General features: G+C 42.1%; 1 protein-coding gene across 4 annotated transcripts in view; it reads left to right on the top strand.

Annotated features, from left to right (window-relative positions):
* The first annotated feature begins 2,340 nt into the window (after window positions 1-2,340).
* LOC121300900 (small conductance calcium-activated potassium channel protein 2-like) overlaps window positions 2,341-14,880 on the top strand; it is a 43,506-nt gene continuing 30,966 nt past the window's right edge. For 3 of the 4 annotated variants that reach the window (XM_041229871.1, XM_041229870.1, XM_041229869.1), the window contains exons 1-2: window positions 2,421-2,505; window positions 8,540-10,519. In XM_041229871.1, the coding sequence (XP_041085805.1) occupies window positions 9,152-10,519 (1,368 nt within the window). In that variant the 5' untranslated portion in view covers window positions 2,421-2,505; window positions 8,540-9,151. Of the gene's footprint in view, window positions 2,506-8,539; window positions 10,520-14,880 lie in introns of all 4 variants that reach the window. The other variant, XM_041229873.1, reaches the window with a different exon arrangement.

Raw genomic sequence — 14,880 nt, 5'->3', positions numbered from 1 at the left:
TAAGAACTTGCAGATGTTCCCTTTGTTTTCTTCATTTAAAGGCTGCTACATGCTGCAGACACTGTATGAAGAAACATGTCCGCATGTCTCTTATGATATCAGGCTTCCATTTAGCACTTTGGGCAGGTGAAAGGACAAAAATAAACGTGCATAAATCAATACTACAAAAAAGCACTGTTCAGAAAATGACATATTTATTTATTTTCATTGCTGTTTTATAAAGACGTGCTAATGAGGCCAACTCTATATGCATCCATATTAAGGGGTCACTCCCTCTGACAGGATTCCAAAAAACAGGTAATTAGCAGAAATGATTGCATTGCTGTCAATAGTCTGTGCAGGACGTGACTTTTCAGGACAGTCAGATGTAGGAACAGTTTTGGGAGACAGCTGTTGAAGCACTGATCCAAACCGCTGACTGCCTGAACAAAGCCAGGCAAGCTCTCCAGCTAGACAGCTTGTATCTGTGTCAGGGGAAGCTTTTAAAAGACGCTTTTGTCTGAGAATGGTAGAATTGCTTTGCAAAAAATGCAACCCTTTCTCCTGGACCTCTCTCCTCATCTTGCCAGTTTGTATACTCCTCTATGTGCAGCACCCCTCAAACAAATGCATCAATGCTCAACTCTCTTACAGGAAACGATTTTGTAAAATACTATGAATGAAACTCTTGCGGCATACAGTACCATTAAACTATAGTCACAGTGGCAGCACAGAGTAGAGTCCAGCATGATTAATGTATACTACCCACACGCTAAACTGCAAAGACATGGTGTCCGTTAGTTAATGCTGCAATTTGTTTCTGTTCAGCCCAGCGTGGACCTGGGTTCGAGCCAACCCTGGAACCGTGTCCGAGTCCAGTGAGCCAGCTGTCTTCCCCAGCAGTGCTGAGGCTGAGTGCTGCGTCGCGGTGGGACTCTGAGGTCTAGCAGGGCCAGTGAGTACCCGCACTGGGTGTGTTTGAGTTATTTCGAGCTCCTGAGTTATTTTCAGTCCGGTCGCCTGGCAACGAGCCCGGTTCTGATTGGCTGTCCTGTGCTGCTGTGAAGACAGGCTCGCTCAGAAAGCCTCCCGCTGCTCCTGAGAGAGCAGAAGCTAGAAATAGAACAGGAATCCCCACGTCAGGGACTCTGACTGGCTTTCCAAGGTCACGCTGTCATCAGCCTTTTACTCTGCTGCACCGGTCTTTCTCTTCCCTCTGCTTCTCTCTTTCTTCCTCTCTCTATGTATGTATTTTTTTCTCTCCTCTCTATTTCACATAAACACAAAAAACCTTAAATTCTCTGAATCATGGGGGGAGGGAGGATCAATTTGGTTCTGAATCATTTTTTTGTTTCTGTTTTTTTTTTCTGTTTATTTGAATATGTCACGCCTCGCATTGTGTTTCGTGTGTTATCCATAGGAATGACAATTCATGGAGCAGACTGACGTTAATAATGTATGCTAGCGATTGAAAGCATAGAGAGGCAGGTTCATTTGAGGCTCCTTACCCTTCTAATACACTGATAAAGAGAGGTGATCCTCTGAAGTCCGTGCCGTGTTTCTTGTTGCCCACGCACAGCGTTGAGGAGCGGAGCTGTACACTTTCACAATGTCCCAGCCAACTCATAAATCTGATTCCTGCTCTGCCTGTTCCCTTCCCAAAGCGGTGCTGTAATCAGAACTATACATCATACAGCCAGCGTAACCCGTGGACAGACTAAATATACCCTGGCTGTGAAATCAGCTGCCGTTAGTGCGACAGTGTGGTCTGACCGCTGCACACAACCCTTGAACATTCAGGATCATCAGAACTCGAAATACATTAACAGTCATGCTTCTCTTAATTGATAATGGTAGCCAAAAAATGAGACATCTTTGTCCATGAAAAAAGTGTTTAGGTAGTTAAAAATATGTTACCAAAGAGATATTTTAACATGTGTATGTTAACTATATATATTATATATATATATATATATATATATATATAGAGGGTCAGCATGCCATAAGTCACCCCTGCTGACTGTCTGCACCTTGCATCAAAATTTTGCTCCTATTTGCCTTGAGACATCTCCATAGCTGAAAGAAACGGAGAGAGACAACCAATTTTAACAATTATGGTAATGATGCTTAATTTAGAGTGATCCTGTGTAAACCAGAAGCAACAGACGGATAAACAACTTTTTGAGGTCCACCGGTGCCCCCCAAATGTCCCAGATTCCTTATTTCAAGCTCTGTTGTTTAGATGAAGGCTGTCAAATGTTCGCCAGTCTCCATGGCAGCTCTTGATTAGAGCTGGCATCCTGGTGCCAGCCTGGCTGAATCTTAATTAACACTTGTGCTGGGAAACGAGCAAACGCCATCCTCCCCCAGACCAGCAAGTGTCAGGATGAGAGAGGGAGGGAGGGAGGGAGGGGAGCCTGCCTTCAGTCTGGATCTTTGCTCTTGTTGCTCGCTGGCTGTGTCTGTGTTCGCCTGCTGGCCTCAGATAGTGACTGGAGTTTAGAGAAGAGGCAGACCCGGGACAGGGTAAGACTCTCAGGATTACAGAGTGTTCCTACAGGACTTTGTTTTGTTAGTGAATTTAAGGTGATGGAAAAACAATGGTGATTCTATTGATGTGCTGAAACACATCCAGTCAGTGTTACAGACCTCGATTAGCATTAACTTGACTTAGGTAAGCCAAGATCTGTGAAACCAGCTGCAAGGAACCCATATGGGCTCATATTACCGTCAGCACAGGAAGTGAGGGACAGAACAGAACAGAACAGCATGCTCCATCGATGGCCAAGGAAACTTTTCTGAGAGTCAGTGTCTTCCTGCTCCAGATATTTTTCTAGTTCTGTTAATTCTTCTTTCAGAATAAGCTCCTTCATTTCTTATAGTTTTATCTTGATCAGGCTGGTTATGGATGCAGGGTAGAGCACAGGGACTGTGGTTGTTTAGCGAACAGGACTGGAAGAGGAGCAGTAGCGAGGGAGAGAGAGAGAATCCCGCACAGCTCTTTGAGCTCCTACTGGGAGGCTGGGAGTCTTTCAGACAGGTGGTTCAGACAGAATGACAAGAGATCCCAGCAGGGACCCGAACACACACACTCTCGTATGCACACACTCTCCTACGCACACACTCCATCTCTCTAGCTCGCTCTGTCTCTCGTACACGTGTTTCTTTCAAACGGTATCATAAAATGAACAGCTATATCATACTTTTTCTTCAGCCAACTAAAATAATATCGCATGAAATAAATGCCATTTCTCTCCAGCCAACCTAAATTAAATAGCACTCAGACAGCAAGTTCCATTTGTTAGTCTGAAATGTAAAAGCTTACAGTGTACCAAAATCGGATTTGTTAATTGCAGTATTCTAGGCTGTAGTGCTGCCGGTCATTTACAGTAATGTATACTTTCTTGATGTATTTTTTAAAAATCTTTTTCTTGTAGGTGTTGAATTTGGGTGAAGCAAATGCAAACGGGCAGTAAAGCTCAAAAGACAATGTCAGATTGCATCACTCAATGTGACTACTTGTAGTTGTCTTTCAATACAATGTGGTATCCCTAGCAAATAGGTGTGATTAATTGATCAATCAGCCACAGATCGAACGATTAATCGATCAATAGAAAAGGTCAATATTAGTTATTATACCTTCAAGCTCTATTGTAGACGAATAAAAAAACTGCTGTTTCTTTTTGTTAAAATCCCTCCTCAACCCGTCTATAAAGTTAATACGCTTCATTTGTGATCCCAAAAGACAAAAGTCACATTTTAAAATGGCAAGACCGCGTATCCATTTAAAGATGCATTTTGTCTTTGAAATAAAAAAAATGATAATAATATATGTGAATATATAATTTTTAAATATCTAATACACAGCAGCCTAGCGCCCCAGGGCACGTAGTCAAAAAAAGCTGATGATGTATGTTTTTCAGGATTGATAAATGAGGTGCAGACTGTCATTAGAATGAGGACACGATCTCTCTCTCTCTCTCTCTCTCTCTCTCTCTCTCTCTCTCTCTCTCTCTCTCTCTCTCTCTCTCTCCCTCCCTCCCCCACTTTACCTCTTTTAAAGGTGTAGTAACTAAGATTTTAGACTAACTATCTTGGTCTGGCAGCTTCTGGGTTTGGGTGTGGGTGGGTATTTTTCTCCCCACTCATGTCCCCTGACTTCAGCAACTCCCCACAACAGCTCAGGAGGGTCCTCCAATCCAATGACCGAACCCAGTACCTCTTGGGTCCTGGAAGCTTCACAGCGCATGTCAGCCAGCTATCAGCCCCAGGAGGACAAGCACTGCAGGTGTCTGTCTGAGCTCACCATGTGCCTGGCCAGTACAGTCACCCTGCACACCATGTGGTTGTGCCTTTGCCACTAGCCCACCCTGCCACCTACTGACCACAGTTTAATGTGCCACTGTATATTTAATAGTAGTAAAAGAAAGCTGACAAAAAGCAAAATGAGGTCTGTTTGACACTCCTGCAGTGTTCCTCCTGGTTTCTACTTGCTTTTAAAGCTAGAATAAATCAAAGAGACCCCTGTGCCCTTGTCAGAACCTTGGAACGCGACTCTGGGTCCAATCAAAATGCTCTTCAGCAAATAGGTAACAGCCAATCCAATCTGTGAATGATCGCCTTGCTGTCTTTCCTGTACGAGGAAGATGACTTGATAACATTTAATTTCCAATGTAATTCCATTTTGAATTTTGAGCTCTCCACACCGATGATATAATGTTACCTTTCCAGTAACCGCAACTTCAGCGGGTGACTGACCGCCTGTCTGCAGCACAGACAGGCCCCGGCTTTCTCTCTCTCTCTCTCTCTCTCTCTCTCTCTCTCTCTCTCTCTCTCTCTCTCTCTCTCTCTCTCTCTCTCTCTCTGCTCTCATTTTAGTTTTCTAATCTCTGTTTATTCGGGCTGGTAAACGCAAACTCATTCAGCTGAGAAGTGGAGCCAATTTTGCCTCTGCAGCTCTCGTCATGTGCAGCTTTGTGCTCATAGGTTCCCCCTGGTGGATGGCTAGGGGACAGCAGGCAGAAGTCTGAACAGGTGGGAAAGCCGGGAGGAAACTCACCTCTTACCTCCATCAATAATTCATCACCCGTGCCATTATATAACAGCGAGCTGTTCAGAGCTGAGCTCTGAAAATTCAACGATTCTTGTATAAGTTAACCTTTTCAACACCACTCAACAGCTCCGCTTCAACTCCCTCTACAGTGCTGTGTATACAATGAGATAGTGTTACATATTTCATTTTCATGGCTGGGTATTAGGGGAGAGCTGATACTCATAATGTCTGAGTAATTGTCTTGAAGAACTTATTCACAAGCTATTGCATGATTAATTAATACTCCATAAATGCTTAATTCATGACTAACAGTGAATCCTTACTTGCAAATACATCCACATTGATCTCACCTTATCTCCTCCGGCCTGGGTGCCTATATGGGCAGTGTAAGGTTGAATTACAGGACTGTACCTGTGCTCAATCTATCAGTTCTGGTCCAGGCAGTCTCATATGGTTGAAGTGGCCTGTCTGTCTGTCTGCCTTTTTTTCTTGTCTTAAGTGGTTATCAGTGTTGGTGTGAGTAATACTGAGCACTGATCAATAGTCTGGACTTATCATTCTGACATCAATGATGAAACGAGTGATCTGTGCGTTTTTTGTCTCTGGACTCTGGCTAGTTGTGTAAAGCGTCCCTGATCTAGTTGGCTCATTCCAATAAGGGGAAGGAGGAGGGGGTGAATTATTAACGCGGCCGCTGGCTGTGCTGCTTCCCAATCCAATAAGCAAGTGATACCTCACTCTACCCAGGAACCCCACACAGGTCAGCCAGAGACTAATTACTTAACGAAGGCAATCAGGTTACAGAGGCCAGGCCTCCGGACCCTTGTTCGAAGAGCTGGATTGAGCGTGTGTGCATGTGAGCTGATCTGTATGGGGGGCAATGGTATTCTATCCCTTCTGTGCAATATATATATATATATATATATATATATATATATATATATATATATATATATATATATATATACACATGTAGACATTTACAAAGTATTATCTTCTTCCACCAACCATGGAGCTCTGTGGAGTGTTGGTGGAGAAGTGAGTTCTGCTCCTGTTTGCTCCACACTGCCCCATCAGTCCATAGTGGCGGCTGGCTGAAGTGCAGCCCTTTTAAAAACCTCTGGGGCTGAGCTTTTACAGACCTGTGAGTGCCATTTAATCAGCAGCTACCTCACCACAAGGCCATAAATCTCAGCTTACTCTGATATTCCCATTGACATCGTGACAGGAGGGCAACCTTAATAAGAGCTGTTTATGTCAACATCAATACCAGAGATTAATAAAAAAGGATCGCTTAGCAATTCATTAAAATGGCTCAGAGGTTTATTCTGAGTGCAGTGCAGTTAAAGGAATCCGCATGATCTAAATGAACTGATCCTACAATAGGCATTGCATGGGCTACAGCGGACCTGATTATATTAAAGCTTTAGAGTCATACTTTTACTATCAGTCGTCATATAATTCCAATTCTAACTGTAAATAATAAGGCTGTAATTCTACTGATGTGCTCTGTTGAAGTGATAAACCTCAAGAGCTAAGCTCACCCCAGTTCCCTCTGATGATATTTTTATTATTATTATTATTATTATTTATTTGTTGTAATACATGCGAATACAGTATGTGTTTTATTGAGCGAATAGATTTTGTTTAGAGTCAAGTTGTCCTTATTGACTTGTATCATAAATGTATCTGGGTAATTTCTCGTGAGGTTATAATGTGTTTTATTTGTTCCTTGGTGAATTTCTACAGTGAAGCTTGTGGGTGACATTTATAAACTCCTTCTGCTGCAGTGTCTTCAGCTAAAATGAAAACAAAGCATGCTGCCTGCATGCTGTCTGCCTTAAACCCATGTCTGGGATAGTCGAAACTGAATGCTGTCTGCTCAATTTCCTAGTGCCTTAAAAGTGTGGCTGTAACTTTATTACACTTTGCGATGGGAAATCGGATTACTCTTGCAGAGTAAAAATTGTGAGTCACCTGGAATCTAATATAGCTCCGATCTGAAACACACCAACCAGCTACCAAACCTACTTTGATATGATGCGTTTAAATCAGATTTAACTCTCTCCCAAGCGTCGCTCTGAACGTCTATGAATATGATATGAATGATCGGTACTTGTTACTGCGTCTCTAATGTATCAGCAGCTTCAGGACTTTTAATCAAAACCTCCCCTGTAAGAAGCCAGGCCTCGATGTTGAAAAGAAAAACTGATTGACTCTCCATTGTGTAATCCCACACACGGGTCTGAAATAGAAATGGAAAGGTTTTAATATTTCAGAAGGTAAAATATATCTGCTGTACTGAATGTATGTGCATAGGCTGCAGAGAATCCTCTCTGTCTTTCTCTAACACTCATTCTTTATCTCTACTATCGACCCTCTCTCTCTCTCTCTCTCTCTCTCTCTCTCTCTCTCTCTCTCTCTCTCTCTCTCTCTCTCTCTCTCTCTCTCTCTCTCAGGGCAAGTGGTAGCCAGTACAATATTAGGCATAGGTTCTAACACTGCAGTGTGTATATATATATATATATATATATATATATATATATATATATATATATATATATATATATCTATATTATATATATATATGATATAATATATTAACACCCTGCTTAGTCTAATTGTGGAAATTCCTCTCTGTCTGTACATTCTTTTTAATTGACAGAATTTAAACTGGAAACCTGCTTGTTCAAATCAATCTTAAACCACGTCTTTCAAAGAGCCCAGTCGGTCTTTCTTGAGTATCTTAGTTCCAATACATGGTCCAGTTAGCTCAATTTAAAATAGGGCTAAACCTCATCATTTCAATACCTCCATATACTGAGGTAGACTCGAACCAGCACTGAACTTGAATTCCTTTGACTCTTCAAACTTGAATTTAGCTGCGTGAATTTGGGTCACATGGAGAGAGTCTGCTGTTTTAAAAATATCTTCACCTTGGCGTGAAGGATAATGTTCCTTCATTAATTACAGTATTATAGTCTGGGACGTCTTGAAACAGCGTAATTCTCGTTGTAATAATATCACAGTATGGAACAGCTAGGTTAACATAAGGAAAAGACCCAATAAAGTAATCGTTGAGTCTTTAATCTTCAGCGCGAGAGAAAAAAATAAAAATCAAGTTTAACAGTAAACGAGCCCGTGTTGATATGATAGAAGGCTGTCAGCAGAATATTTTCTATATGTTATTAAAATAATTCATTTTAAAATTAATATTATACAACCGAAAACGAAGAGACGGTCGAGGTTAATTCAGTGACAATTCGTTCTATGTTTTTTTTTTTTTTTTTTTTTTTTTTTTTTTAATTAGACAAACGTTCAGCATATAATGAGGATAATATTGTTCCCTGGGGGGATATTTAATTAAGATTTTTTTTCATTATAACACTACGCAGTGGGTTAAATATAATTTGCATTTGCCAGTGACTGAGCATTTGAAACCCCTTTGCGTGTCGTTTTGACTTACGCTTGATTTTTGTATTAAATACTTTGTTCCTTTTTTTACAGGGATAACATTTCCCTGCGAATGCTGCACTTGGAATGCACCCGATATAGGACGCCTTGAACAGCAGGCACACGACTGCAGAGCACCGTAATAAATCGATCCTTGCGCATTTTACAGAGTTGAAAAATAAAGTAATCTTGGAAGTTTTGATTGACAAGCTTGCATACTGCACAGCGATACTGCGAGAGCGGCAGCAATAGGTCTAGGAAGCAGTTTTGTTAAATTGCACAAAATGTGTTTGAACATGCCACGCTGATCCACAATAAGCCATAATGAGAAATTACACAAAAAACTGGAGCAAAAACACAAGATTCCGGGAGCACGTTCCACAAGGTCGTGTTATTATCCTGCTGCGTATTTTATGCATGAAGAGGCTTGTCATACCCAAATGCCAAAAAACCCCAATGCACCACCGGCATCGGCGTTATGTTCAATTTAAACTAAAAGGCATAGAAGAGAGCACGGGCACCGCTAAACCAATGTGTTATAAAATGCCTGGGGTGTGATCGAGTAATATACATCACATTTCAGATGTGTTCTTCTCAACCGCAGTTGTTGGGGATTCATTCAATTAACTGATGCAGGCGGTGTTTTCATAGCCCAACCCTGACGTCATGAGGCTGGTATTGGTGAAAACTGCCAATGAGGCTGGCCGGCTCGATTCTACAGGGGCTTTTCACGATGAAGGGGTTCTGGAGCAATACCACGCAGGCGAGCAGCAGGACGGAGCTGTAGAGGGGATGCAGCATCGGCACCCGGGAGCTGTCTTTCAGCACCACCCTCTCAGCCAGCAGCCCAGCGGCGTCAACAGCAGTGCTAGTCATCCCCAGAAACCGCCGAGCCAAGAGGGCTCAGGCGCTTCGGTGCAGAACCGCATCCCTCTCAGCAACTGTCCTCCTCCGCCGCTGTTCAGGCAGGGCTCCGCCGCCTTCTTGCAACAGAACCAACAAGAACCTCCCAGCTCGAACCCTTTCACCCAGCCAGGTACTATCCCTCCTTATTACAGATTGCCACCACCACCACCACCACCAAGAAGAAACCACGTAACCGGGCAGCGAGGGCAAAATCAAAACCAAGCCTGCTGCTTTTCTGTCCAACCCCTTTCTCTGCAACAAAATCGAGGGGCCGCTACCACCGCCGCCGCAGCCGGTGTCACTTCACAGCAGAAGGAACACTTCTATCAGAGCCACTGTTACAGCAACTGCGGTTATTCCAGGCAAGCGAGCCCGAACCAACACCAGAACCACCTCCCGCAACTGTCTACAACAGCAACAACAACACCGCCGATTCTACAGCATCAGAATTCGAATCGGGGGGACCATTTGCAAAACGCCAGCAATTACCAGCGGCAGCAGCACCCGAGCAGCAGCGTCTGCCGCAGAAGAGAAGGAGGGTTAGGGGAGCAGAACCGTTTGCAGCAGCAACCTCAGCATCACAATCAGTCCAACCTACATCAGCACCCCTCCTATTGCCTAGCAGCTCCACAAGAGCAGAATCTAGAGCAGCAGAGCAAGGACAGCGGTCCATTGGAGGTAAAGCGGCAGTTCTATTTATTTCAGCAGCAGCCCCGAGATTGGCAGCCACCGCCACCTCTACTGCAGCAGCGACAACAGCGGCTAGGGAGCAGCCAGTATAACAACTACTGCACCGACGGATCAGGGGGAGAGGATATAAATCTACTACTACAGCTGCAAGAGCAAGAACAGCCACACTTGTTCCAGCAACCGCAGCCTCCGCAGCACTGTGACAACTACAGCAAGAAACCATTGGAGCGGCACTGCTGCCAGTACCCCCAACAAGACAAACAGCCGAATAGCCACCGCCAAGAACCGAGCCGCCCGCTCTTTGGAAACTTGTCCGGCGGCAGCAGCAGCAGCAGCGGCTGCAGCGACAACGAACGCAGCCTGTCCTACTCCTCAAACACCTGCCTGTGGCGGCAGCAGCACCAAGAAGGAAACCAGATCCCAACTGAGCAACAGCAGGTACATTTATATTTAAACACTACTCGCTACTACTCCCAAAGAGAGAGCTGCATGCTTTTAGACCCCCGTGCACCCCTTCCTCTGCAGTTCCACTGGTCTTGTGCGCAAAGGTAGCGGTGCAGGAGTCAAGTTGTCCGAAGGGATTAGCAGGTACGTGTTTTTGTTTGTGTTCAAAACTTGCGGGCTGTATTCTGTGTCCGCTTGGTGATGTCTTGTTTTGCCAGATTAGGCTTCGTTCGGTGTACAGAGATTACCTGGAGATAATTGCACAAAGACAACCAAAGAAACTTAAACGAAAGAGAACACTCGCGGACTTTATACGTGTCAGTTTTGTTGCTGTGCGATTATTCTGTTCATTGTCTATTTATGTCCTTTTGGACAAGCTCAGCAATGCAGATGTATTGTACTTGTAAAGGTATTGTGGAGTATTTGCTGCATAGTGGTGTTGCTTGTTTATAGGATGTGTATTGTTGCGTGTCTATTACTTTTGAATTGTCTTGTTCGCAAGTTTTGGCGTTTATTAAAAATGTTCTGACAATTACCTTAATATGGATCCAGTGCTGCTGTTTTTAATATGGATATAATGACTGATCATGGTTTCATACTGACATTTTACACAATATATTATAAACGGCTGTTTGCTTGCCAACCCCTTTATCCTTGAGAGTCCAGGTCATTGCCCAATTTTAATAGAGTGCTCAATTTTAATAGAGTGCTCAATTTTAATTCAGTGCCCCAAAGCAAAAAAAATGGCTTTTTACTAGACTGAGAAGTTTGAAAATATTGTACATTGGGCATTTAAACGCCAGTCACCGTGACATAACCTTTCGTTTTATTGTTGAGCTTGGCATTGTTGGCAAGATGATTTGAAGCAATGGCACGCTGTTGGTGTTGTGTGTTCTTGGATCTGGGGCTCAAGGGCACAGTTGTACATTTTCTTTTGCTGACGAAGTGCACTGCACCACTGCCAGATACTTTATGCCAGCCATGTGGGCCACTGCGGTCAAAAGTTAGCCAAAATACTCTCATTGAGATCTCTATCTCATCTATCTATCTATCTATCTATCTATCTATCTATCTATCTATCTATCTATCTATCTATCTATCTATCTATCTATATATATATATCTATATATATATATATATATATATATATATATATATATATATATATATATATATATATATATATTAATCAAATTGCTTCACTTCCAAGGCTCAATGGAAAGTTTAAGATTCTGTGAATTTGCCAAGATTATGTAGGCATTATAATGTATTTCTAATGCCAGTAATCAGATTTATTAAGATGGTTATTTCCTAAGTAGAAATACAATGATGAAGTTTTTAAATGAGAAACGTACTGGAGGCAGAAATCAAAAGGCAATTAAGAATTAAAATGAACCTAAAATATTGACCAAACACTGTCCCAGAAGAATACATTTAACAGTCATAATACTCAAATCTTATTCAGCTTGCGCTAGAATTTCAGTAGTCCAGACAAAACTATCAGCATGATTTCAGTTAGTTGGCTCTGGGCAAGTTCACAGACACGGTTAATGTACAGTATTTAAATTGTCCTTAATGCTAATTAATGCAGTTCTTATTTCTTTCAAACATTAGTTGCACAACTAGTGACTATTTTTTTCATGTTAGATCATATTTTATAATGGATTTCCTATACTGCCTTGGCTCTTTTAATACGTTTAAAAGAAAAGTCATGATGATCAAAACTCTGGCTGATATTAATGGTGCTGCTCCTGTGTTAATGCTGCTGGAGTCTTTCCCCCTGAGGTGATGTATTGAACCATGTGGTAACAGTAATATACAGTAGAATGAGCAGGAAAAAACAAAAACAACTGAACTGAAAAGTTGTATAAATTTTAGGGTGACGGCATTTAAACTGTCTGCTGTTTTAGACCACAGTGTGGAATTATCATGAGTTGAAGATGACTTTGCTTGAGACCAGTTGGAAGCAATATTTCAGTTTAAATGTAATTACTTTTTTAAAATTTATACCACTGCCTGTTACCAAAGCCTCCTTACAGAGGGGATTGCATTTCAAGTTCTGTATCGGTGTGGAGATTGTGTAGCAGGCTGGCCCATCTCTGGTGGCTGCTGATGGGATGGTGTGGGGGCTCTGCCAGCTAGGATCACTGCACTTAGGAACCTCTCATGCAGGACTGAGTTAAGAATGGACTGGAGTTAAAGACTATTAAAATTAACCCCTTTCCTACCAGCATAGTTACAGCCAGGGCTGGTTGCATCTACAGGGTATTTTATTTTTGGTTTGCGATATAATTTTTAATTTTTTTTTGTGAGAAGTTTGAAAAAAAAAAACTCAGTGAACACACATATACTCAACACCAATGAAGTAAAAGAAAAAAATTGGTTTCTATATTTTTTAGATTTTGTGATTGCTTGCGGACTGAAAACATTTAAAAAACAAACAAAAAAAAAACAAAACTTTTTTTCTGAGCAATCCACCGTGACAGGATGGGATTATTAAGATTTTCTTCAGATGTAATCTCTGCTGAGGGTCAAGCTGGTAAATTGGGTCTGAACACAGACCCGCCTGCTCCTGATTTGGTTTAAAATGAACTCCAGCCCATTGCAGGGATCTGTTAAATGTTCAGGTACCAGGAGCGCTTTATAGCAAGAGCAAGCAATTCTAATGTAATTGTGTGTGACAAAACTATTGAATTCATATGGTAGGATGCAAATATCTATTCAGAGCACATTCCACAGTTAATCAATTTTAATATATTATTATTATTTATATTCATGGCATGTCTTACATGGATTGATTGACTGTCAGTGCTATTGCTTCATCTAACCTGCAGCCAGGCACTCTAGCATTTGCAATGATATTGGCCATGCGCCTAATGGCCAGTCAGGCTGTCCCGTCTTCATGTGTTCACTGCATCAGGGATCTTGTTTATTTCCTTAAACTGGAAAGGTTCCAGTGGGAAGTCTTGCCAGCCTTCCTTCTAATCCAGTCTAGAGTGATCAACCTTGCCCTTGTTTCTCTCTCTGTCTCTCTTTAAAGTTATTTAAAAAAAAGAAATGGCCCTCCTAGTGCAATCCCTTGATTGGCAATGGAGAGCTGCCCTCTGCGAAGGTGACTGTCACCAGGACAGGGCAGTTGGGGCAAATTGGTGGAGCGGGGGTGGGGGCTGACTTTAGCGCTGTTCATGTTAGACCTGCTCTTTGAATCAATAGGAATCAGTCTCCAGTCTCCCAGTTTTAAAGAGCTTCATTTGCATTGTCAGGGCGTAGTTTGTGCTTAATAATTTCAGGATGCAAATTAAAAAGAATAAATAAATAATGCTAGCCTCCAGGAAGAGCATGATAAAAATAAGAGTTAGCATTAGGTTATCCAAAAAAATATTTGGGTGATGACTGTTTTCCCTTCTAATCAGGCACAACAATGCTTATTTAAATATTTAAAGAGCTGAATTTATATGGACTGAGGCAAGCACAAGGAGACCTGCCAGCTACGCTCAAAGCAATTATTGCAGCAAACAACTGGCCAGGTGTGAGTGCTGCATCATATCATCCCATTAGCATTAGCATGATGTTTTTAGTCACTTCTATTCTTTATCTGTCCATTTATCTACCTGAAGTGTAATAATCCCTCAGATGCTGTTAACCCATTAAGATGCTGTTAAGTTACATGCTGGTTTTCAAAGCATGATTGGTCCTTACCTGCAACAGGTTTGTATACCAGCTTTTTTGTGTTGCTGCAGCAACCAGCTCCCAGCACCAAGTCCCCCTGCCCTTCTGTTCAAAATGAAAAGAAATTTAAATGCTGTTAATTTACCCTTTAGCCCCCAGGAAATTCATGCAAAGGGCTTAATTTCATTAAAAAATTCATAACAGAAGAAAGCTCTGCGCTCTGCAAGCACGACTGCATCCCCTCTGTTCTTCCAGAGCACAATCAGAGCAGAGAGTTACTTTATCAGTATTGAGAGAGCAGGCAAGTGGAGGGAAGCAGCTCCTCCTACCAGCAACACGGTTTCCTTGAGAGCTCCTGGAGGGGGGGGGGGCAGATTTAACGAACTAAAGTCCATCCGTCCGTCCCCAACAGGACGACACATTTCCTCCTGTAAAACATTTTCACGATGATCAGCGACAACATCATGGTGCATTGGGCTAAATGCATTTACACAACTATTGAATGCATAAAAGACACAGAAACATCAAAACAGAAAGCTCAGTGCAGTAACGCTTTCTTCTGCATAGCATCTATTAAAAGTATTTAATAGCTATTGCCCATTTAATTGAAGTGCAGTTGCATATTACTAAATAAATGTGCAATAGGGAAATACAACGCTAAGATATTTGTATTATGCAATAACCAA

The sequence above is a fragment of the Polyodon spathula genome, chromosome 26 (assembly GCF_017654505.1).
Source record: "Polyodon spathula isolate WHYD16114869_AA chromosome 26, ASM1765450v1, whole genome shotgun sequence".
NCBI classification, from domain to species: Eukaryota; Metazoa; Chordata; class Actinopteri; order Acipenseriformes; family Polyodontidae; genus Polyodon; species Polyodon spathula.
The sequence above is the reverse complement of the archived record's forward strand: the minus strand, read 5'-3'. Positions and strand labels throughout refer to the sequence as shown.